This window comes from Bufo bufo, chromosome 1 (genome assembly GCF_905171765.1).
Source record: "Bufo bufo chromosome 1, aBufBuf1.1, whole genome shotgun sequence".
NCBI lineage: Eukaryota > Metazoa > Chordata > Amphibia > Anura > Bufonidae > Bufo > Bufo bufo.
This window is the reverse complement of record NC_053389.1, coordinates 37,946,597-37,973,239: the sequence shown is the minus strand read 5'-3', so window position 1 is coordinate 37,973,239 and position 26,643 is coordinate 37,946,597. Positions and strand designations below refer to the sequence as shown.

At 43.4% G+C, this 26,643-nt stretch overlaps 1 protein-coding gene across 1 annotated transcript in view; it reads right to left on the bottom strand.

Moving 5' to 3' along the window:
- Positions 1 to 832: 832 nt before the first annotated feature.
- LOC120993650 (phospholemman-like) overlaps positions 833 to 26,643 on the bottom strand; it is a 48,471-nt gene continuing 22,660 nt past the window's right edge. The window contains exons 4-8 of the mRNA XM_040422131.1: positions 11,535 to 11,609; positions 3,617 to 3,653; positions 2,463 to 2,512; positions 2,079 to 2,112; positions 833 to 1,615 (exon numbers count right to left, since the gene is read on the bottom strand). Of these exons, the coding sequence (XP_040278065.1) occupies positions 2,090 to 2,112; positions 2,463 to 2,512; positions 3,617 to 3,653; positions 11,535 to 11,609 (185 nt within the window). The 3' untranslated portion in view covers positions 833 to 1,615; positions 2,079 to 2,089. The remainder of the gene's footprint in view (positions 1,616 to 2,078; positions 2,113 to 2,462; positions 2,513 to 3,616; positions 3,654 to 11,534; positions 11,610 to 26,643) is intronic.

The following is a 26,643-nucleotide window of genomic DNA, read 5'->3' as shown; positions in this document are numbered from 1 at the left end:
ATCCACATTATCCTGCCATACTGTGTCTACATAATAAGGCCATACACCATCAACATTATCCTGCCATACTTTGTCTACATAATAAGGCCATACACCCTCCACATTATTCTGCCATACACCATCCACATTATCCTGCCATACTGTGCCTACATAATAAGGCCATACACCATCCACATTATCCTGCCATACACCATCCACATTATCCTGCCATACACCATACACATTATCCTGCCATACACCATCCACATTATTCTGCCATACACCATCCACATTATCCTGCCATACACCATCCACATTATCCTGCCATACACCATCCACATTATCCTGCCATACTGTGTCTACATTATAGTGCAATTTATTGTTCACATTATGCTGTCATACTTTGCATACATAATAGTGCCATACAGCATCCAAATTATACTGCAATACTTTTCCTACATGATACAGTAGTTGCAAACTGAGTATACAGTATGCTGCCATAAAGTTCCTACATAAAAGCGATCATAGATTGTCTACATCAGAAATGCCCAACCTGCGGCCCTCCAGCTGTTGTAAAACTACAACTCCCACCATGCCCTGCTGTAGGCTGATAGTTGTTGGCTGTCCAGGCATGCTGGTAGTTTTAAAAACAGCTGAAGGGCCGCAGGTTGGGCACCCCTGGTCTACATCATGCTGCCATACAGTGGCTATCACACTTAATAGTGCTATATAGCGCCCATATACTGTAACTCCACCTTGTGACCATATGAACCCACCTCTACTACATCCATTTGCCCTGGCAAGGCATTTAGACAGGAGTTAACCCTTTCTCATCAAATGAGCGACAAGCAAAAAAATTCCAAAAAAGTGTCTTTTATTCCTACAGGTCGGTGCATTAACAGTAAAGCTCGACTTTTCCTGCATTCGGTAATAATATATTTGAAAATATTTGGTCGGAAGACTCCGAAATGGGGGATTACATGCAATTTTTTCTATATTTTCTATATACAGATGTGTAATAAGGATATCTTATGATAAGGACATATTAATATATTTATATATTACTCCAAATCTTAGGACTTCTTCTTATATACAATATATCACAATTTGGCTTATAACAGACAGAAATGTTATATGATTAGCGGAAGGGGGAGGGGCTCTGTAAGCACTCGGCGGGAGGCTTTTAAAGCTTATTATTTGGCCAGAAAGAGCCAAAAAACGCGTCGGGTGAGACTTTCCATAAGTAAATGAGGACACAATTGTACATATGTAGACCATAAGGCAGATGACGTATATGGTGCGCTATGTGGATCCTGGTGATATCTTGGCGCACTCAGAAGGTCACATGATGTAAATAGCGCTCTTCCCTTCTGGATCTTGTGTGTAAAGCTGGACCGATGCACAGTGGCGTATGAATCACGGACAACCTCCACCCCCATCCTCGACCACAGACCAATGTCACATGAACACATCTTCAAGAGCCACACAGAAGAACCTAGCGTGATCTCTGTGGTCACATGACATCGGCTTAGGTAGTCATGACTCCTCCCCCTTTCCTGGAGGAAGTCCTGCATAGACCACTGAAAACACATTTATATGGGAGCATTAAGGCCAAATTTGGAAGAAACTGTAAAATCTGTAGGAAAAAAAAAAGAAATATGAACCAAAAATTTACATTTTAAGACTTGTAACATCTTAAAGGAATCTGCCACCGAGAAAGATCCCTTTAAATTAGGGCCTCTGTAAGCCTAAGTAAAACGAAGCGACTTGAATTCACTGAACAAAGCTCCTAAAAGTGTGGACTAAAGGGTCATTTTGGGTGAAACTCATATTGTGTTATCACGCGCCCAGGGCCTGAGGGGGTGGAGCATGACACAGGGATTCTCTTTGGTGGTCTTTAAATTTCTGTGTCATGATCCGCCCCCTCAGGCCCATATTAGGTAGCAGAGCAGTTTTGCCTGGGGGCAAAGCAAGAAACACACTAAATGAAAAGAGATGCTCCTGCCCATTGGCTAAAATAAATGTTGGGGGTGGGGGCGTTAATATTTTCACAATTCCCTAATTTTTCTGTAAAGGATCATGGTCTAAGCTAAACTTACCTCACTGTAAATTATACTCTTCTGGTGGATAAACCTGAAAGAGAAATTTGCAAAAACAAAACAAATACATTAGAAATGGGCAATTTAGCCTATGCTGTGTCCATGTAGTAAACGCCCCCGAGGAACGCCTAGACCATTTAAAGGCGCGGGAGGCCTTGTTAAACACTGGCACATAAATCACAAGATTCAGAGGTAACTGTAACATCTCTCCTCTCTGAAACTCAGTAGTAAACTAGGGGGAGCTTCCTAACACAAAGATGTCCACGTGACCGACCACGAAGTTTCCATTCATTTCAATAGAGACCATTGTACAGCTATAGAGAAACATTCGAGCATCAGATTTACTATACTAGCAGTCGTATCATGATATTGGGCCATACGTACGTCTGATGGAGGCTCGGAAAGATCCTTCCTCTTCTATAGGTTCGCCGGTTCTGTGCATAGAAAATAATGTTTATATATGGGGACCAATATAGGACAAGTGGTATAAATGGGGGAGGGGGGTTAACTGGTTCACAACCACAATAGTGGATCAGAATCCAAATATCGACCACAGAATCTAAATATCGAGCAGGCGGACTGATAGCTCCTAGCTCCTCTCTTGTATCCTGCTGGAAGGGCCACTTAAAGGGGCTGTGCACCTTTGGGGAATTTTGGCAACCCCCCCGCCCGGGCATACCTAACTGCTTCCCAATGCTGGCTCCTGGTATCTTCGCTCCCCGACCTCAGCTGCTCCACTGAGTTCCCTGGATGTAGACTTCCTGTTTGGCCCGCGCTACAGCCAATCACTGGCCTGATCTCATTGCATCACGTGACCATTTGTGATGATTCAAGGAGAGCAGGTCAGCGTTGAGGCCAGCGATTGGCTGCGGTGGTGTCAAACAGGAAGTTTACATCCATGGAGTCCAGTGGAGCAGCCAAGGCCGGGGAGCAAAGATGCTGGTAGCCAGTGCCGGGAAGCCAGCGCCAGGAAGGGTGGGGGGTGGCGGGGTTTCCAACCCCGTACCCCACTATAAAAAAAAAATTGTGCACAACACCTTTAAAGAGGAACTCCAGGCAAAAACTGAGAAAGCAGTTTTGGGTTACACGAATGTGCCGCAACACTTTCCACATAGTTTTAGGTGCCGGAGTGGCATTATTCCAGAGACCTCTTAGGTGCTGTTGAAGCCTGTGCCGGCCTTGGCAACACGACGACCAAGCGGCATTGGCAGGTGGCCAACCAGTGCCGCTGGCAGTCTAAGAGATTCGCAATCGGCTTGTCGATTGCTGCTTGGTTGCCATTTTGCCATGGCCGTCACAGGCTTCGGCTATAGTCTAGTTAGAGGACAGTAAGGTATTTCCAGAATGAAAGCTTAGGGATTTGCCCGGAGTTTCCCTTTAATGTAGGCTTCAAAGCACATTATCCTGTAGACCATTGAAAGTGGAATAGTGTAATAAAATACCCTAAAAATATACAATTTGTAATATGTTACATAAAAATATCCGTATAAGTATATTCTTCATGATGATTACACGGCTGCGTTCTCCAGTTATTTTACCTTTGATGTTGGTTGAATTTACAGCGACATTTTCTGCCTAATGAAAAAAAAAATCCAAAAACATAAAACTAGTTATAAAGTTAAATGAGCTCTTGTGGTTGTGTTTTGGTTTCTTTTTTCTTTTTCTTTTTAAGGGAAGCCACCAGGGATCATACACACAATGGGCAGGAGGGGACCTCACTGACTTCTACCAGAGAGTTTTCTAGGCTTGCTCTGTGACCTATGCAGAGGTCATTGTGCAGTGGGGGAGAGTAGATAAGCTGCAGCCATCACCTATTGTGAATGGTGGATCCTTTGTTACCTTGTTATCTACCTATAGGTGTTATCTGTCACTGTAATCATGCCTGTCATGATAATGATGAAAAGTGATCTGTACAGACCAAGACATGGAGCCTATTTCTAGGCTGTTTGGCCGGTGCGAGAAAAAACTGCAGGACTTTGGAGATTTTTTCAAATAGATAGTGACGTGGAAAATTAAAAATAATATAACCAAAAATTCATCAAAAATATGTTTAACATAAAAACATGACTTAAACTACAGGTCGTTTTCTGATGAGAGAGTCATGTGCTAATATTAGTTTTGTTAATTAAATGTAAATAAACTAAAGGAAGTTAATTTGGAGAACTTGGAGACTTCCTTTCTGTATTGCAGCAGTGTGTGCGGTGTGTGCGGTGTGTGTGTGTGTGTGTGTGCGGTGTGTGTGTGTGTGTGTGCGGTGTGTGTGTGTGCGGTGTGTGTGCGGTGTGTGTGTGGTGTGTGTGTGTGTGTGGTGTGTGTGGTGTGTGTGGTATGTGTGTGTGTGTGCAGTGTGTGTGTGTGTGTGGTGTGTGTGTGTGTGTGTGTGGTGTGTGTGTGTGTGTGCGGTGTGTGTGTGTGCGGTGTGTGTGCGGTGTGTGTGTGGTGTGTGTGTGTGTGCGGTGTGTGTGGTATGTGTGCAGTGTGTGTGTGCAGTGTGTGTGTGTGTGCGGTGCGTTGTGTGTGCGGTGTGTGTGTGTGTGTGTGTGTGCGGTGTGTGTGTGTGTATGTGTGGTGTGTGTGCGGTGTGTGTGTGTGTGTGCGGTGCGTTGTGTGTGTGTGTGCGGTGTGTGTGTGTGTATGTGTGGTGTGTGTGCGGTGTGTGTGTGCGGTGCGTGTGCAGTATGTGCGGTGTGTGTGTGTGTGTGCGGTGTGTGTGGTATGTGTGTGTGTGCGGTGTGTGTGTGCGGTGTGTGTGTGTGTGCGGTGTGTGTGTGCGGTGTGTGTGGTGTGTGTGTGCGGTGTGTGTGTGTGCAGTATGTGTGTGTGTGCGGTGTGTGTGTGTGGTGTATGTGTGGTGTGTGCGGTGCGTGTGCAGTATGTGCGGTGTGTGTGTGTGCGCGGTGTTTGTGGTATGTGTGTGTGTGCGGTGTGTGTGTGTGTGCGGTGTGTGTGTGCGGTATGTGTGTGTGTGCGGTGTGTGTGCGGTGTGTGTGCGGTGTGTGTGTGCGGTGTGTGTGGTATGTGTGTGTGTGCGGTGTGTGTGGTATGTGTGTGTGTGTGTGCGGTGTGTATGTGTGCATTGTGTGTGTGTGCATTGTGTGCGGTGTGTGGTGTGTGTGTGTGCGGTGTGTGTGTGTGTGTGTGCAATGTGTGTGCAGTGTGTGTGTGCGGTGTGTGTTGTGTGCGTGTTTGTGTGCAGTGTGTGTGTGTGTGTGCAGTGTGTGTGTGCCATGTGTGTGTGTGTGTGTGTGCGGTGTGTTTGTGTGTGTGTTGTGTGCGGTGTGTGGTGGGTGTGTGCGTGTGTGCGGTGTGTGTTGTGTGCGTGTGTGCGGTGTGTGTGTGTGTGCGCTGTGTGTTTGTGTGTGTGGTGTGTGCGGTGTGTGTGCGGTGTGTGTGTGTGCGGTGTGTGTGTGTGCGGTGTGTGTGTGTTGTGTGTGCGGTGTGTGTGCGGTGTGTGTTGTGTGCGGTGTGTGGTGGGTGTGTGTGTGCGGTGTGTGTGTGCGATATGTGTGTGTGCGGTGTGTGTGCGTGCGGTGTGTATGTGTGCAGTGTGTGTGCATTGTGTGTGTGCGGTGTGTGTGTGTGTGTGTGTATGTGTGGTGTGTGTGCGGTGCGTGTGCAGTATGTGCGGTGTGTGTGGTATGTGTGTGTGTGCGGTGTGTGTGTGTGTGCGGTGTGTGTGCGGTGTGTGCGGTGTGTGTGCAATGTGTGTGCCATGTGTGTGTGTGTGTGTGCGGTGTGTTTGTGTGTGTGTTGTGTGCGGTGTGTGGTGGGTGTGTACGTGTGTGCATTGTGTGTTGTGTGCGTGTGTGCGGTGTGTGTGTGTGTGCGGTGTGTGTGTGTTGTGTGTGTGTGCGCTGTGTGTTTGTGTGTGTGTGTGGTGTGTTTGTGTGTGTGCGGTGTGTGTGGTGTGTGCGGTGTGTGTGCGGTGTGTGTGTGTGCGGTGTGTGTGTGTGTGCGGTGTGTGTGCGGTGTGTGCGGTGTGTGTGTGCAATGTGTGTGCCATGTGTGTGTGTGTGTGTGCGGTGTGTTTGTGTGTGTGTTGTGTGCGGTGTGTGGTGGGTGTGTACGTGTGTGCATTGTGTGTTGTGTGCGTGTGTGCGGTATGTGCGTGTGTGCGGTGTGTGTGTGTTGTGTGTGTGTGCGCTGTGTGTTTGTGTGTGTGTGTGGTGTGTGCGGTGTGTGTGCGGTGTGTGTGGTGTGTGCGGTGTGTGTGCGGTGTGTGTGTGTGCGCGGTGTGTGTGTGTGCGCTGTGTGTTTGTGTGTGTGTGGTGTGTGTGTGGTGTGTGTGTTGTGTGTGCGGTGTGTGTGTGTGTTGAGTGCGGTGTGTGGTGGGTGTGTGTGTGCGGTGTGTGTGCGGTGTGTGTGTGCGGTGTGTATGTGTGCAGTGTGTGTAAGGTGTGTGTGTGTGTGTATGTGTGGTGTGTGTGCGGTGCGTGTGCAGTATGTGCGGTGTGTGTGGTATGTGTGTGCGGTGTGTGTGTGTGCGGTGTGTGTGTGTGCGGTGTGTGTGTGTGCGGTGTGTGTGTGTGGTGTATGTGTGGTGTGTGTGCGGTGCGTGTGCAGTATGTGTGGTGTGTGTGCGGTGCGTGTGCAGTATGTGCGGTGTGTGTGTGTGTGCGGTGTGTGTGGTATGTGTGTGGTATGTGTGTGTGTGCGGTGTGTGTGTGTGCGGTATGTGTGTGTGTGCGGTGTGTGTGTGTGTGTGCGGTGTGTGTGTGTGTGCGGTGTGTGTGGTATGTGTGTGGTGTGTTGTGTGTGTGTGTGTGATATGTGTGTGTGTGTGCAGTGTGTATGTGTGCATTGTGTGTGCATTGTGTGTATGTGTGCGGTGTGTGGTGTGTGTGTGTGCGGTGCGTGTTGTGTGCGTGTTTGTGTGCAGTGTGTGTGTGTTGTGTGCGCAGTGTGTGTGTGCCATGTGTGTTTGTGTGTGTGCGGTGTGTGTGTGTGTGCGGTGTGTTTGTGTGTGTGTTGTGTGCGGTGGGTGTGTGCGTGTGTGCGTGTGTGTTGTGTGTGCGGTGTGTGCGCTGTGTGTTTGTGTGTGTGTGGTGTGTGCGGTGTGTGTGCGGTGTGTGTGTGTGCGGTGTGTGTGCGGTGTGTGTTGTGTGCGGTGTGTGTGTGCGGTGTGTGTGCAGTGTGTGTGTGTGCGATATGTGTGTGTGGTGTGTATGTGTGCATTGTGTGCATTGTGTGTGTGTGCGTTGTGTGTGCGGTGTGTGGGTGTGTGTGCGGTGTGTGTGCAGTGTGTGTGTGCAGTGTGTGTGCAGTGTGTGTGCGGTGTGTGTGCTGTGTGTTTGTGTGTGTTGTGGTTGTGTGCGGTGTGTGTTTGTGTGTGTGTGTGTGCGGTGTGTTTGTGTGTGTGTTGTGTGCGGTGTGTGGTGGGTGCGGTGTGTGTGTTGTGTGTGTGTGCGCTGTGTGTTTGTGTGTGTGTGGTGTGTGCGGTGTGTGTGCGGTGTGTGTGTGTGCGGTGTGTGTGTTGTGTGCGGTGTGTGGTGGGTGTGTGTGTGCGGTGTGTGTGCAGTGTGTGTGTGTGCGATATGTGTGTGTGCGGTGTGTGTGTGTGCGGTGTGTATGTGTGCAGTGTGTGCATTGTGTGTGTGTGCGTTGTGTGTGCGGTGTGTGGGTGTGTGTGCGGTGTGTGTTGTGTGTGTGTGTGCAGTGTGTGTGCAGTGTGTGTGCGGTGTGTGTGCTGTGTGTTTGTGTGTGTGTTGTGTGTGGTGGTTGTGTGCGGTGTGTGTTTGTGTGTGTGTGTGTGTGCGGTGTGTGTGTGTGCAGTGTGTGTGTGTGTGCGGTGTGTGTGTGTGTGTGCGCGGTGTGTGTGTGTGCGGAGTGTGTGTGCGGTGTGTGCGCTGTGTGTTTGTGTGTGTGTGGTGTGTGCGGTGTGTGTGCGGTGTGTGTGTGTGCGGTGTGTGTGCGGTGTGTGTTGTGTGCGGTGTGTGGTGGGTGTGTGTGTGCGGTGTGTGTGCAGTGTGTGTGTGCGATATGTGTGTGTGGTGTGTATGTGTGCATTGTGTGCATTGTGTGTGTGTGCGTTGTGTGTGTGGGTGTGTGTGCGGTGTGTGTGTGTGTGTGTGCGGTGTGTGTTGTGTGTGTGTGTGTGCGGTGTGTGTGCTGTGTGTTTGTGTGTGTTGTGGTTGTGTGCGGTGTGTGTTTGTGTGTGTGTGTGTGCGGTGTGTTTGTGTGTGTGTTGTGTGCGGTGTGTGGTGGGTGCGGTGTGTGTGTTGTGTGTGTGTGCGCTGTGTGTTTGTGTGTGTGTGGTGTGTGCGGTGTGTGTGCGGTGTGTGTGTGTGCGGTGTGTGTGTGTGCGGTGTGTGTGCGGTGTGTGTGTGTTGTGTGCGGTGTGTGGTGGGTGTGTGTGTGCGGTGTGTGTGCAGTGTGTGTGTGCGATATGTGTGTGTGCGGTGTGTGTGTGTGCGGTGTGTATGTGTGCAGTGTGTGCATTGTGTGTGTGTGCGTTGTGTGTGCGGTGTGTGGGTGTGTGTGCGGTGTGTGTTGTGTGTGTGTGTGCAGTGTGTGTGCAGTGTGTGTGCGGTGTGTGTGCTGTGTGTTTGTGTGTGTGTTGTGTGTGGTGGTTGTGTGCGGTGTGTGTGTGTGTGTGTGCAGTGTGTGTGTGTGTGCGGTGTGTGTGTGTGTGTGCGCGGTGTGCGGTGTGTGTGTGTGCGGAGTGTGTGTGCGGTGTGTGCGTGTTGTGTGCGTGTTTGTGTGTGCGTGTTGTGTGCGTGTTTGTGTGTGTGTGTGTGCGGTGTGTGTGTGTGTGTGCGGTGTGTGTGTGCAGTGTGTGTGCGCGCTTTATGTCGGCCTCACTCCTCCACAGACCAGGGAGTGACAGGGAAGCTGCGGGCAGAGCCTTATTTGTGGGTATATGGTTAATATCCTGCCTCACCTAGAACCCTGCAATACAACAGACCCTGCCTCTGCTGACCTCATCATCTACTGATAATGAGTCAACGCTGCTGATCCCCCCAGATGATAATGAGACGACTGCTGACACTGCCTTCCAATAACTATGAGATGACTGGTGACTCTACCCTCCAATTATGATAAAATGAACGGGCTGACCTCGCCCTCGGATCATAATGACATGAGTCTGCTGATCCTGCCCTCTAATGATGAGACAACTGCTGAACCTGTTCTCTAATGATAACGAGATGACTGCTGATCCTGCCCTCTAATGATAATGAGATGACTCTACCGAATATTCCCTTTAATACCCATGAGATACTTTACTGATCGTGTCCTCTAATGATAATGAGATGACTGCTGACCCTGCTCTCTAATGTTTCTGACCTGACTCTGCTGATTGTGCTCTATAATGGTAATGAGATGACCAGTGGTGTACATAGAGAAGTAAGGGCCCCATAGCAAGGATCAAACAAGCCCCCACCTCCCCCCCAGGACAGAAGGGTTTCTGCCGAAACCCAATTCAGTGACCCATGGGCCATTTTTTGCACTGCCTCATTTTCTAAATGTTGTTTCTTTAGAGGGTAGAGTCCTGAACAAGTTTTCACCCCCAGTAGAAGAGGGGATGATCCCAACTGGGCCCTCTCTTGCCCAGGGCGCAATAGCAGTCGCATGGTCTTCCGCTATGGTAGTTATGTCCCTGGAGATGACTCTGTTGTTCCTGCCTCCTTATGATAATGAGATGACTCTGCTGACTCCAAATTTTAATAGCAATGAGATGGCTTTATTGTTTTCTCCCTCCAATGCTAATGAGAGGACTGTCTTGTCCCTGCCCTCTATTGATAAACCCTGCCCTCTATTGATAAACCCTGCCCTCTATTGATAAGGAGATGACTCTACCCTCTAATATTGACAAGATGACTTTACTGCTCCCACCCTGCAGATGTTGACCTCTAATAATTATGAGATTACTTTACTGACCCTGCCCTCTAATAATAATGAGATGATTCTGTGGACCACGCCCGTTAAGAAAGAGGTGACTCTGTGACACTACCATGTCATGATAATGTGACTTACTCTTCTCACTCCACTCTCTGATGATAATGAGATTATTTTGTTCACTTCACAAGATGACTCTGCTGACCCTGCCCTCTAATGAGATGACTCTGCTGACACTACCATGTAATGATAGTTGAATTACTCTTCTGACCCCCACCCTATAATGATAATGAGACAACTCTGTTCACCTTGCCTCTAATGACAAGATGACTCTGCTGACCCTTACCCTCTAATGAGAATGAGATGACTCTGCTGACACTACCATGTAATGATAGTGTGAATTACTCTATTTATCACTATAGGGTGGTGTCAGAAGAGTAATTCATACTATCATTACATGGTAGTGTCAGCAGAGTCATCTCATTTTCATTAGAGGGCAGGGTCAGCAGAGTCATCTTGTCATGAGAGGCAAGGCAAACAGAGTTGTCTATTTATCACTATAGGGTGGTGTCAGAAGACAACTCTGTTCAACCTTGCCTCTAATGACAAGATGACTCTGATGACCCTGCCCTCTAAAGATAATGAGATGACTCTGTTTGCCTTGCCTCTCATGACAAGATGACTCTGCTGACCCTGCCCTCTAATGAGAATGAGATGACTCTGCTGACACTACCATGTAATAATAATGTGAATTACTCTTCTGACCCCACCCTATAATGATAATGAGACAACTCTGATCACCTTGCCTTTAATGACAAGATGACTCTGCTGACCCTTACCCTCTAATGAGAATGAGATGACTCTGCTGACACTACCATGTAATGATAGTGTGAATTACTCTTCTGACACCACCCTCTAGTGATAAATAGACAACTCTGTTCAACCTTGCCTCTAATGACAACATGACTTTAAAGACCCTGCCCTCTAAAGAAAATGAGATGACTCTGTTTGCCTTGCCTCTCATGACAAGATGACTCTGCTGACCCTGCCCTCTAATGAAAATGAGATGACTCTGCTGACACTACCATGTAATGATAGTGTGAATTACTCTTCTGACACCACCCTATAATAATAATGAGATGACTCTGTTTGCCTTGCCTCTAATGACAAGATGACTCTGATGACCCTGCCTTCTAATGAGAATGAGATGACTCTGCTAAATGATTAAAAGCCTCATGCTGGGACTTGTGTAAAAACTGTAGAGCCACATTTTAAGGACTACTGTTGCCAATGTCATTTTTATAGCAGTTCATGCAAGTGAATAGCGACAGTACGGGATGCTCCCATCATGCTTGGTGTCTAACAAGATGTCTCATACAAACGAGGCCTGATGACATATCCTACAGGGTATAGATGTATACGGTTATCAGATCGGGGAGTCAGTATCTAGTCCTGATGCTCTTCCACCATGGATCTGAGCATATCCTGGCATTTAACATCCTCACATCTAGACTTAAAATGCTATACGACAAGAATATGTCACTGCTTATGCATAGCGGACAGACACTGAGATGTCTACACTGCCCCTGTCTCCGGGGTATCGGCCAAAACATCACTCACTCAGGATGATAAGTATTCCCAGGACGAAGAGAACGCCGGCAAAGGTGAGGCCACCGATTCTCAGAGATGTATAATCTAGAAAGGAAAGAATTTGTGATAAAGTCAGGACAGGTATACCGAGAGATCAGACACAGAATCGGAAGCAGTTCTCAGAAGATGGCGAAAATGTCCGAATCACCGAAAAAAATTGAAAAAAACCTGTAGCACTCCAATCTTCAATCCAATTGTGTATTTATTAACACCGAACAGAAGCAACGTTTCGACCCAAAAATCTTTTTCAAGCTACAAGTCGCACGGGAAGACGTGATAGGTCAGGTGATTGTCACCGGCTACAGCGTCTTGACAACGGCCTCAAGTTCCGGTCACGTGGAGGACCATGTGAGCGGATGTAGTTTCAGCTTCAGCCGCATATTGATATACGTGAGGCACGCATGCGCAGTGAAGTGTTGGGGATGCTGTTCTTTCCCGCTTGATTTATTTGATTGATCTTTTGCTCAGCTCTGATTTAATTATTATTATTTTTTAAATGTATACACAGATTGTGTTTTATGTGAAAAGTATATTTTGTAATTGTGTCACTGGAGTTTAATGTTATGATAGTATTGTGAAAGAGGAGGAGTTGACCTTCTATTGGGATAATTTCCCAACCAATCAGTATTCAAAGGGGTGAATATGTATTGTTCACTTGTATTATCAACTTGTAGCTTGAAAAAGACTTTTGGGTCGAAACGTTGCTTCTGTTCGGTGTTAATAAATACACAATTGGATTGAAGATTGGAGTGCTACAGGTTTGTTTCAAACTTTTTTTGGTTCTTGTATGAATGAGCCGTATTATAGTAGTTATATTCTTGTACATAGGAGGAGTATTATAGTAGTTATATTCTTGTACATAGGAGCAGTATTATAGTAGTTATATTGTTGTACATAGGAGTAGTATTATAGCAGTTATATTCTTCTACATAGGAGGCAGTATTATAGTAGTTATATTCTTGTACATAGGATCAGTATTATAGTAGTTATATTCTTGTACATAGGAGGCAGTATTATAGTAGTTATATTCTTGTACATAGGAGGCAGTATTATAGTAGTTATATTCTTGTACATAGGAGCAGTATTATAGTAGTTATATTCTTGTACATAGGAGCAGTATTATAGTAGTTATATTCTTGTACATAGGAGCAGTATTATAGCAGTTATATTCTTCTACATAGGAGGCAGTATTATAGTAGTTATATTCTTGTACATAGGAGGCAGTATTATAGTAGTTATATTCTTGTACATAGGAGCAGTATTATAGTAGTTATATTCTTGTACATAGGAGCAGTATTATAGCAGTTATATTCTTCTACATAGGAGCAGTATTATAGTAGTTATATTCTTGTACATAGGAGCAGTATTATAGTAGTTATATACTTGTACATAGAAGCAGTATTATAGTAGTTATATTCTTGTACATAGGAGCAGTATTATAGTAGTTATATTCTTGTACATAGGAGGCAGTATTATAGTAGTTATATTCTTGTACATAGGAGCAGTATTATAGTAGTTATATTCTTGTACATAAGAGCAGTATTATAGTAGTTATATTCTTGTACATAGGAGGCAGTATTATAGTAGTTATATTCTAGTACATAGGAGCAGTATTATAGTAGTTATATTCTTGTACATAGGAGCAGTATTATAGTAGTTATAGTCTTGTACATAGGAGCAGTATTATAGTAGTTATATTCTTGTACATAGGAGCATAATTATAGTAGTTATATTCTTGTACATAGGAGCAGTATTATAGTAGTTATATTCTTGTACATAGGAGGCAGTATTATAGTAGTTATATTCTTGTACATAGGAGCAGTATTATAGTAGTTATATTCTTGTACATAGGGGCAGTATTATAGTAGTTATATTCTTGTACATAGGGGCAGTATTATAGTAGTTATATTCTTGTACATAGGGGCAGTATTATAGTAGTTATATTCTTGTACATAGGGGCAGTATTATAGTAGTTATATTCTTGTACATAGGAGCAGTATTATAGTAGTTATATTCTTGTACATAGGGGCAGTATTATAGTAGTTATATTCTTGTACATAGGGGCAGTATTATAGTAGTTATATTCTTGTACATAGGAGCAGTATTATAGTAGTTATATTCTTGTACATAGGGGCAGTATTATAGTAGTTATATTCTTGTACATGGGGCAGTATTATAGTAGTTATATTCTTGTACAAAGGGGCAGTATTATAGTAGTTATATTCTTGTACATAGGAGCAGTATTATAGTAGTTATATTTTTGTACATAGGAGCAGTATTATATTAGTTATATTCTTGTACATAGGGGCAGTATTATAGTAGTTATATTCTTGTACATAGGAGCAGTATTATAGTAGTTATATTATTGTACATAGTGGCAGTATTATAGTAGTTATATTCTTGTACATAGTGGCAGTATTATAGTAGTTATATTCTTGTACATAGGAGCAGTATTATAGTAGTATTATTCTTGTACATAGGGGCAGTATTATAGTAGTTATATTCTTGTACATAGGAGCAGTATTATAGCAGTTATATTCTTGTACATAGAAGGCAGTATTATATTAGTTATATTTTTGTACATAGGAGCAGTATTATAGTAGTTATATTCTTGTACATAGGAGCAGTATTATAGTTATTATATTCTTGTACATAGGGGCAGTATTATAGTAATTATATTCTTGTACATAGGATCAGTATTATAGTAGTTATATTCTTGTATATAGGAGCAGTATTATAGTAGTTATATTCTTGTACATAGGAGCAGTATTATAGTAGTTATATTCTTGTACATAGGAGCAGTATTATAGTAGTTATATTCTTGTACATAGGAGCAGTATTATAGTAGTTATATTCTTGTACATAGGAGCAGTATTATAGTAGTTATATTCTTGTACATAGGAGGCAGTATTATAGTAGTTATATTCTTGTACATAGGAGGCAGTATTATAGTAGTATAATATTAGTATTATAGTATAACACAGAGAGTAGTATTATAGAAGTTATATTCTAGAAAATGCAGTAGAGGGCAGTAGTATTATTTATTATAAAGACTCCATTCTTTTCAGCACGCTGTACATATAAAAAGAATATAAATACAAAAACAAGTACAGGAAGCATGACCCAGATATCTTACAAATTGGTACAGAAGGAAAGAAGACCTTTCCCAGAAGGGCTTACAATCTAAAAGTACTGTAGCTTTTCATTATCGTGTGATTTGGGGTTGGTTACTTCACTCCTCTGGTGCTATGTGGATTTGCTCCTTATAGAATGAATCTCTTTGGCTGTGGGCCACAGATTTTGTATTTTTAGAGCTTTCTGAAAGTTTTATATGAGATGTAGTTTTATATTTCTCAATTACTGCGCTGATTTTAAGGATGTAGATTAGAGATTTCTAGGCCTGATGAAAAAGAATGATTCACGTGAAGGATTATGTAAGATTGATGCCTTTATTGCACAAATGGCCGACTCTAATATAACCAACCTTTAAAAGGGGGACGAAGAAAGTATCTTTTTATAAAAATAAATATAAAATGAAAACTTTAAGGAATGTTCACACGCCAAAGTCAGCACACCACCATGTAGGATAGAGGCCCCAAAATATGAACATGCCTTTCTTGTGAAAATCCCCCCAAAAAATCTTCTTTTGTACTTTTATGCAAAATAGGTTTTTAGTGCAATGTGGGTCGGGCCTCTCTATTCGGTGCACCTGGCTTCTCCTGTATCATCAGTACTGGCTCTAAAATCTCAGAGACTGTCAATAAAACTAAGCGGGGGAGGGGTGCTGGGCGATTTTACTGATGGAGCAATTCTGCACCAAATGGAGCTGACTCACCCAGCTCCACAAAAACCTTATGTGCATAAAAATAAAAAGAAGCATTTCCCAGGAAAAGGCCTCATGCACACGAACACGTCTGCCGGCCGGGCCCGTGCTGTGGACCACAAATTGTGAATGCACTACTTTTTTGCAGTGCGGAGGCACCATGCCTCCATTCTGCACCGACCTTCTGGATTGCGGACCAATTCAAGTTAATGGGTCCACATTAGAGATGAGCGAATTTTTCAAAAGCTCGATTCGCCGGTTCGACAAATTTTTTGGGAAAAATTTGGTTCGATCCGAATAAATTTGCGGCAAATTACGTAAAAAAAACTGCTATTGCTAATGCCAAAAAAAACAGGAGTGGATCAAAAACAGAGATGACACGTGAATGGAGTATTTGCATGTCTTCTGTGTTTTATACCCTCTCCTGCTTTTGGCTACCAAATCACAAGCCAATTCTGATGGGACCATGCAGGCCTTACAGCTGCTACACAGACAGGATCCTTTGTGCGTCTCATTTTACCTTCTTTATGACAGATCAGAGGAAGGGTCAAATAAATGATGATGTCAGCCAAGCCAAAAAGGCTAAATAGTGGCTCAGCAATTAAGTAGGGAGGGTGGGACCAGCATAAGAAGTCCACAGAGTGGCCCTATGACATTGTGGTGAAGTGAAATCAGCATGAGGAGACCACAGAGTGGCAAAGTGACATAGTGTGGAGGTGGCAGCAGCATGAGGAGACCACAGAGTGGCCCAGGGATAAGAGTCTGGAGATGGTGGCAGTATCAGGAGGCAACAGAGTGGCAAGGTGACATAGTGTGGAGGTGGGTGTCAATACCAGTACCCACTGAAGATGGTGAGTGAAAGAAGGAGCACTTGGCATCAGATGTGTGGCATCAGGCGAGTGACAGCATTACAATAGTAGCTGAGGCAGGTAGCCAGAAGAAACAGGTCTCGTTTGTCAAAGTGTTGGTGTGGCGCGTTGGATTGGTGGTTCAAGAACTGCTGGGTTGCTGGTCACGACACGACCGCTAGCTGAAACTGGGAGCTCAAGCCTCTTGAAGTGACCCCTGATGCCACGCCCCCTTACTCTGCTGCGACCTCTGCATGCGCCATAAAAATTTAGGCCTCTGCCACTCCTCTGTGCACGGCCTGGCACTTCTCTGCCTGACATACTGTTAGATCAAATAACCAAATGTTAGTTCAAATATTTTTTATTTTGCCACTGATACACAGCAAACAGAGCTTTAGAATATCTCACTGCACCGCTGAACGGCAATTAAGCCCAAGTTTTTTTCTATTTTTACACAAATGGCTTTTCAGCAGATAAGTGCAACCATGAACGGCAAATATATTTGTATTTCGCCAGTAATACACGGCAAACTGGGCTGTAAAATATCTCACTGCCCCGCTAGGCGGCAAAGATATTTTTCCTTTTTCCATTAATACTCGCAAAAAAGGGCTTTAGAACAGATAACTGCACCGCTGAGCAACAAATATATTTTACTTTTGCCACTAATACACGACAAAAAGAGCTATAATTTTCTCACCTCACCACTGTAAAATAACACTAACACTTTTTAGTAGGCTAGGTTTATTTTAAGGACCATGAAAGGCCAGCACTTGTGTTGAAGTGTCAATTTTGACAGATCTTGAGACCACAATAGTATTTGAAAGGTTAGGAGTCCTCCTACCTCAGCATATCATTATTAGCTTAACAAATAAGGAAAATTTCGAAAATCATGATGTAAGGGGTTTTACTTGTTAACTGTATATGTTGGTTAGGCTACATGCACACGACAGTTGTTTTTCTCTGCGTCCGTTCCGTTTTTTTTGGGCTGATCGAAAGGTTAGCCATGCATTTCTATGGAGCCGTTAAAATTGTGGTGTAGTCACGGAAGCCATCCGTATGTCTTCCGCATCAGTTTTTTTTTGCGGATGGTTGCTGGGAAAACTGTATATATTAAATTTCAAGAATTACAGCCTTCAGTTTTTTTTTTGCAGACTGCAAAAAAAACTGAAGACACACAGAAACACAACCTACAAAATTTGCGGACAAATGGAACAGATGTGGATGTAAAAAAAACAGGAACACGGATCCGCTATTTGCGGACCGCAAAAAACAACTGTCGTGTGCATGTAGCCTTAGAATGTTAAATATAGGATACAATGTAACTCTATGGAGATGCAGACTTTAACCACCTCCGGACCGCCTAACGCAGGATTGCGTTCCGGAGGTGGCAGCGCTGCGCAGAGTCACGCATATACGCGTCATCTCGCGAGACGCGAGATTTCCTGTGAACGCGCGCACACAGGCGCGCGCGTTCACAGGATCGGAAGGTAAGCGAGTGGATCTCCAGCCTGCCAGCGGCGATCGTTCGCTGGCAGGCTGGAGATGTGATTTTTTTAACCCCTAACAGGTATATTAGACGCTGTTTTGATAACAGCGTCTAAGCTACCTGGTCCTCTGGTGGTCCCTTTTGTTTGGATCGACCACCAGAGGACACAGGTAGCTCAGTAAAGTAGCACCAAACACCACTACACTACACCCCCCCCTGTCACTTATTAACCCCTTATGAACCCCTGATCACCCCATATAGACTCCCTGATCACCCCCCTGTCATTGATTACCCCCCTGTCATTGATCACCCCCCTGTAAGGCTCTATTCAGATATCCGTATGATTTTTACGGATCCACTGATAGATGGATCGGATCCGCAAAACGCATACGGACGTCTGAATGGAGCCTTACAGGGGGGTGATCAAATATAGACTCCCTGATCACCCCCCTGTCATTGATCACCCCCCTGTCATTGATCACCCCCTGTAAGGCTGCATTCAGATGTCTGTATGATTTTTACGGATCCACTGATACATGGATCGGATCCGCAAAACACATACAGACATCTGAATGGAGCCTTACCAGGGGGGTGATCACCCCATATAGACTCCCTGATCACCCCCCTGTCATTGATCACCCTGTCATTGATCACCCCCCTGTAAGGCTGCATTCAGATGTCCGTATGATTTTTACGGATCCACTGATACATGAATCGGATCCGCAAAACACATACGGACATCTGAATGGAGCCTTACAGGGGGGTGATCACCCCATATAGACTCCCTGATCACCCCCCTGTCATTGATCACCCCCCTGTCATTGATCACCCCCCTGTCATTGATCACCCCCCTGTAAGGCTGCATTCAGATGTCCGTATGATTTTTACGGATCCACTGATACATGGATCGGATCCGCAAAACACATATGGACATCTGAATGGAGCCTTACCAGGGGGTGATCACCCCATATAGACTCCCTGATCACCCCCCTGTCATTGATCACCCCCCTGTCATTGATCACCCCCCTGTAAGGCTGCATTCAGATGTCCGTATGATTTTTGCGGATCCACTGATACATGGATCGGATCCGCAAAACACATACGGACATCTGAATGGAGCCTTATAGGGGGTGATCAATGACAGGGGGGTGATCACCCCATATAGACTCCCTGATCACCCCCCTGTCATTGATCACCCCCCTGTAAGGCTCCATTCAGACATTTTTTTGGCCCAAGTTAGCGGAAATTTTTTTTTTTTTTCTTACAAAGTCTTATATTCCACTAACTTGTGTCAAAAAATAAAATCTCACATGAACTCACCATACCCCTCACGGAATCCAAATGCGTAAAAATTTTTAGACATTTATATTCCAGACTTCTTCTCACGCTTTAGGGCCCCTAGAATGCCAGGGCAGTATAAATACGCCACATGTGACCCCATTTCAGAAAGAAGACACCCCAAGGTATTCCGTGAGGGGCATATTGAGTCCATGAAAGATTGAAATTTTTGTCCCAAGTTAGCGGAAAGGGAGACTTTGTGAGAAAAAAAAAATCTATTTCCGCTAACTTGTGCCAAAAAAAAAAATTTCTATGAACTCGCCATGCCCCTCATTGAATACCTTGGGGTGTCTTCTTTCCAAAATGGGGTCACATGTGGGGTATTTATACTGCCCTGGCATTCTAGGGGCCCTAAAGCGTGAGAAGAAGTCTGGGATCCAAATGTCTAAAAATGCCCTCATAAAATGAATGTGGGCCCCTTTGCGCATCTAGGCTGCAAAAAAGTGTCACACATCTGGTATCGCCGTACTCAGGAGAAGTTGGGCAATGTGTTTTGGGGTGTCATTTTACATATACCCATGCTGGGTGAGATAAATATCTTGGCCAACTTTGTATAAAAAATGGGAAAAGTTGTCTTTTGCCGAGATATTTCTCTCACCCAGCATGAGTATATGTAAAAAGACACGCCAAAACACATTGCCCAACTTCTCCTGAATACGGCGATACCACATGTGTGACACTTTTTTGCAGCCTAGGTGGGCAAAGGGGCCCACATTCCAAAGAGCACCTTTAGAATTTCACAGGTCATTTACCTACTTACCACACATTAGAGCCCCTGGAAAATGCCAGGGCAGTATAACTACCCCACAAGTGACCCCATTTTGGAAAGAAGACACCCCAAGGTATTCCGTGAGGGGCATGGCGAGTTCCTAGAATTTTATATTTTTTGTCACAAGTTAGCGGAAAATTATGATTTTTTTTTTTTCCTTACAAAGTCTCATATTTCACTAACTTGTGACAAAAAATAAAAACTTCCATGAACTCACTATGCCCATCACGAAATACCTGGGGGTGTCTTCTTTCCAAAATGGGGTCACTTGTGGGGTAGTTATACTGCCTTGGCATTTTAGGGGTCGAATGTGTGAGAAGTGGTTTGAAATCAAAATCTGTAAAAAATGGCCGGTGAAATCCGAAAGGTGCTCTTTGGAATGTGGGCCCCTTTGCCCACCTAGGCTGCAAAAAAGTGTCACACATGTGGTATCGCTGTACTCAGGAGAAATTGGGAAATGTGTTTTGGGGTGTCATTTTACATATACCCATGCTGGCTGAGAGAAATATCTTGGCAAAAGACAACTTTTCCCATTTTGTTATACAAAGTTGGCATTTGACCAAGATATTTATCTCACCCAGCATGGGTTAATGTAAAAGGACACCCCAAAACACATTGCCCAACTTCTCCTGAGTACGGAGATACCACATGTGTGACACTTTTTTGCAGCCTAGGTGGGCAAAGGGGCCCACATTCCAAAGAGCACCTTTCGGATTTCACCGGCCATTTTTTACAGATTTTGATTTCAAACTACTTACCACACATTTGGGCCCCTAGAATGCCAGGGCAGTATAACTACCCCACAAGTGACCCCATTTTGGAAAGAAGACACCCCAAGGTATTCGCTGATGGGCATAGTGAGTTCATTGAAGTTTTTATTTTTTGTCACAAGTTAGTGGAATATGAGACTTTGTAAGAAAAAAAAAATCATCATTTTCCGCTGACTTGTGACAAAAAATAAAAAGTTCTATGAACTCACTATGCCCATCAGCGAATACCTTAGGGTGTCTACTTTCCGAAATGGGGTCATTTGTGGGGTGTTTGTACTGTCTTGGCATTGTAGAACCTCAGGAAACATGACAGGTGCTCAGAAAGTCAGAGCTGCTTCAAAAAGCGGAAATTCACATTTTTGTACCATAGTTTGTAAACGCTATAACTTTTACCCAAACCATTTTTTTTTTTACCCAAACATTTATTTTTATCAAAGACATGTAGAACAATAAATTTAGAGAAAAATTTATATATGGATGTCGTTTTTTTTGCAAAATCTTACAACTGAAAGTGAAAAATTTCATTTTTTTGCCAAAAAATCGTTAAATTTCGATTAATATCAAAAAAAGTAAAAATGGCAGCAGCAATGAAATACCACCAAATGAAAGCTCTATTAGTGAGAAGAAAAGGAGGTAAAATTCATTTGGGTGGTAAGTTGCATGACCGAGCAATAAACGGTGAAAGTAGTGTAGGTCAGAAGTGTAAAAAGTGGCCTGGTCATTAAGGGTGTTTAAGCTATAGGGGATAAAGTGGTTAAAAAGGGCTTTGTCTCATGACATTGGGAGAGCATTCTTTGACACAGATTCACACATACACGGAGAATTACTTTTTCACTCATTTTAAATTGTTTAATTGCTTGTTTGTTACTTTTTGAGATTCGTTTTTCCTCTTCCTAAACTCTGTAACCTTTACTTTTTATGCGAATTAAATCCTTTTAACTTTTATCTTTCATCAAGAACTCTCTATACTTTGTGAGCTCCTTCTGAAGCATTTCTTGGAAAATTAAGACATGCTGGACGATATTTAACCCCTTAAGGACTCGGCCCTATTTCACCTTAAGGACCAGGCCATTTTTTGCAAATCTGACCACTGTCACTTTAAGTGCTGATAACTTTAAAACGCTTTGACTTATCCAGGCCATTCTGAGATAGTTTTTTCGTCACATATTGTACTTTAGGACACTGGTAAAATGAAGTAAAAAAAAACAACATTTTTATTTATAAAAAAATACCAAATTTACCAAAAATTTGCAAGAAATTGCAAATTTCCAAGTTTCAATTTCTCTAGCTCTATAATACATAGTAATACCTCCAAAAATAGTTATTACTTTGCATATGTCTACTTCATGTTTGGATCATTTTGGGAATGATATTTTATTTTTTGGGGATGTTACAAGGCTTAGAAGTTTAGAAGCAAATCTTAAAATTTTTCTGAAATTTTCAAAAACCCAATTTTTAGCGACCAGTTCAGGTCTGAAGTCACTTTGCGAGGCTTACATAATAGAAACCACCCAAAAATGACCCCATTCTAGAAACTACACCCCTCAAGATATTCAAAACTGATTTTACAAACGTCGTTAACCCTTTAGGTGTTCCACAAGAATTAATGGAATATAGAGATACAATTTCAAAATTTCACTTTTGGCAGAGTTTCCATTTTAATATTTTTTTTCCAGTTACAAAGCAAGGGTTAACAGCCAAACCAAACTCAATATTTATGGCCCTGATTCTGTAGTTTACAGAAACACCCCATATGAGGTCGTAAACTGCTCTACGGGCACACGGCAGGGCACAGAAGGAAAGGAATGCCATACGGTTTTTGGAAAGCAGATTTTGCTGGACTGTTTTTTTTGACACCATGTCCCATTTGAAGCTCCCCTGATGCACCCCTAGTGTAGAAAATCCCAAAAATTGGCCACATTTTAGAAACTACGGAATAGGGAGGCAGTATTGTTGGTACTAGTTTATGATTTTTGGTTGCTCTATATTACACTTTTTGTGAGGCAAGATAACAAGAAATAGCTGTTTTGGCACAGTTTTTATTTTTTGTTATTTACAACATTCATCTGACAGGTTAGATCATGTGATATTTTTATAGACCAGGTTGTCACGGACGCAGCGATACCTAATATGTATACTTTTTTTTATTTATGTAAGTTTTACACAATGATTTCTTTTTTGAAGCAAACAAAAATCATGTTTTAGTGTTTCCATAGTCTGAGGGCCATAATTTTTTCCGTTTTTGGTCTAGGGTATGATTTTTGCGGGATGAGATGACGGTTTTATTGTCACTATTTTGGGGTGCGTGTGACTTTTTGATCGCTTGCTATTACACTTTTTGTGATGTAAGGTGAAAAAAAATGGTTTATTTAGCACAGTTTTTATTTTTTAATTTTTACTATGTTCATCTGAGGGGTTAGGTCATGTGATATTTTTATAGAGCCGGTCGATACGAAAGCGGCGATACCAAATATGTATATTTTTTTATTTTTTATTTATGTAAGTTTTACACAATAACAGCTTTTTTAAAACAAAAAAAATGATGTTTTAGTGTCTCCTTATTCTGACCCATATTTTTTTGTTATTCTTTGGGCGATTGTCTCAAGTAGGGGCTCATTTTTTGTGAGATGAGCTGATGGTTAGATTGGTACTATTTTGGTGGGTGTACGCCTTTTTGATCGCTTGCTGTTGTACTTTTTGTGATGTAAAGTGACAAAGAAATGGTTTATTCAGCACAGTTTTAATTTTTTATTTTTTACGGTGTTCATCTGAGGGGTTAGGTCATGCGATATGTTTATAGAGCCGGTTGATATGGACGCGGCGATACCTAATATTTATACTTTTTTTACCCCTATTTTTTACCAATTTTTTTAAACTTTATTTGGGGAAAATGACGTTTTTGTTTATTTTTACTTGAAACTTTAAATTTTTTGGGGAGAAAACTTAATTTTTTAACCTTTTTTTTTCACTTTATTTTTTCACTTTGGGACTTGAACTTTTGGGGGTCTAATCCTTTACAATGCATTCCAATACTTCTGTATTGGAATGCATTGGCTGTATGAGTAATACTGTGTGTATTACTCATACAGCTTCCGGCCTGTGAGATCCAGGGGGCTGGATCTCACAGGCACATCACAGGAAGGCGGCACATACTTAGTCATCGCGCTGCCTTCCATGCCATCGGGTCCCCCCTACAGCCGCATGGGGACCCGATGGCACCGCCCGCCGCCGCCGCAACCGCAGGTAATAGCCGCAAACCGCAGGTCTGAATTGACCTGCGTTTTGCGGTGATCGCCGCAGGTTAATTCATGACCCCCCTCCGACGTTGTGACAGGATGCCCGCTGAATGATTTCAGCGGGCATCCTGTTCCTATTAACCCCCGCCGCGCCTCAATCTACTTTTAAACTTAGGACGTACCGGTACGTCCTGAGTCCTTAAGGACTCGGCAAATATGGCGTACCGGTACGTCCTACGTCCCTAAGGGGTTAACAACCACACAACGGCTAATAAGCCCTTTTTTTTCCGCTAATGCACGCCAAAAAATGCTTTAGAACATATTATTGCATTGCACAAGGGCAAATAAGACATATAAATATTTCCTTGTAATAAACCCTGGTAATGGCTGTATCTAACAACGCTTGTACCCCAATAACAAGAACGGTTTGCTGGAATTACAGAGCTGTATAATGGCAATTTGGATCCCCAGTCAGTGCAGCAAGGTGTAATAGGATTGTTCCTATTACCCAGGCTGTAACCTCCCCTACTGAACCATAAATGCTGTGGAATGATTCCTCCCTATCCTTTCCCTACACCTTGAATAATCTTTTCCTGAACTTAATAGTTTTTTCAGCACAATGAAGTTTTTCCTAGCACTGTCCCTAGCGCCTGCTGACGTCTCTCCCTGCACTAAGTACACTGGAAAATGGCAGGATCTAAAATGGCTGACGCTACTTATAGGGCTGTGACATCACAGGGCCGGCTGGCTGCTGATTGGCTGCATGCATGGCATTGTGGGTGATCCTGCCTTCCCAGAGTTCTTTGCTTCATGTCCTCACACGTCCTTCAGCAGACATTTTAGGAAAAATGTGATTTGTTTCTATGAAGCGTAAGGAAATTCGCATTCGGTGGGAATGAAATTTTTTCGCTTTTCGATTCGCTCATCTCTAGTCCACATCTGTGTAATGGGGTGCACACGGCTGGTGCCCATATATTGTGGACCCGCTGTTTTCATGTCTTGGAAAACCTACCCTACATGGTGGTATGCTTACCTTTGAAACCAAATCAATAGGATGATCAGGCTGCCTGAGTTGGTTTTTAGCAAGATAGATTTATTTTACAGAATTCAGCCAGGATATACACTTAGGAGGAAGAGCAGGTGGAAGAAGAGAGCTGATAAGTGGAGAAAAGGGCATATTTCTCTAATAAAATACATTACAAAGTTTCTTATAGTGACCTGTTCTATTGTATTGTGCACAGATGTGTGAGATGACCATGACCATTTCAAGATTAGGACATGTTCTGTATTTTTTTTTGCGGGGCCCCGGAACGGAGCAACAGATGCGGACAGCTGTGTGCATCCTTTGCGGCCCTATTGAAGTGAATGGGTCAGCATATTTCAGCATCTCTGTCCTAATCGTTTGCTACAATGTATCAGTGCAGGTCAAAAGTATCACCTGTATCAGTCCAGAGGATTGTCTAGACTGGATGTAACAAACCTTCAGGTATTAGTGGTGAAACTACGACTCCCAGCATGCACAATTGCTTGGCTTTTCTTAGATGTCCCAAGGGAGTAAATGGAGCATGCTGGGAGTTGTAGTTTCACCACAGCTGGAGTGCCGTGATGTAGGACTTCAGAAGATTTTATTACATTTGGAAACCCCTATAAAAGCTATTTGCCCGTACATGGTGCAGTTCAGTTACAGGTACAAGTGCAGACCACCAATTAATATGGATCCCATAGCTGGACTGCGCCGTGTACCCCGACCCTTAAGGACCTTCTGACCTGTAGTAGTTGTGGGGGGGGGTCTGATAGAATTCTATTAGTTAGAATAAAGGGGCCCAGGGCTCTATAAAGCAATCTGCCCCTTTGGTTTACGTCGGAGATGTCCTTTGGTTCCTACTGAAATACTGCAGGACTGTGGGGTCACATTGGGCAGGCTCATTACAGGTAGAGCCCTGAGGTCCTAGCAATCATTGTGGCTTCAGCTCTTCACCGGGACATCATCTGACATGTCCGGCCAGCACTAGGTATGCCATAATGTCAGACCATAGGAGATTTCCTTGTCCCTCATCCTACATCCCACATTCACGAAAAAGATCATCATAGTTGTATATATATATATATATATATATATATATATATATAGATCATTTCTGCTAGACTGCCCCCTGCTGGTGGAGCAGTGGTAACCACTGCTTGAGAATAGTCCCACTGAGAGGACTGAAACGTCACATGATACCGGGTGAATAAAAGCACATTCACGGAAGTGCCGCGGAGCTTCTTTATTTTTTGCATTTTTGGGCCTGAGGGATCGCCCTTCAGCCGCTGGCACTCCAGCATCTGCTTGTTTTACAGCGGTGCTCCCTGATTTAATTATTCTTGCATAGATAGATAGATAGATATTAGATAGATAGATAATAGATAGATAATAGATAATAGATAGATAGATAATAGATAGATAATAGATAGATAGATAGATAATAGATATGAGATAGATAGATAGATAGATATTAGATATATATTAGATATAGATATTAGATAGATAGATGTACAGGGTGGGCCATTTATATGGATACACCTTAAAAAATGGGAATGGTTGGTGATATTAACTTCCTGTTTGTGGCACATTAGTATATGTGAGGGGAAACTTTTCAAGATGGGTGGTGACCATGGCGACCATTTTGAAGTCGGCCATTTTGAATCCAACTTTTGTTTTTTCAATAGGAAGAGGGTCATGTGACACATCAAACTTATTGGGAATTTCACAAGAAAAACAATGGTGTGCTTGGTTTTAACGTAACTTTATTCTTTCATGAGTTATTTA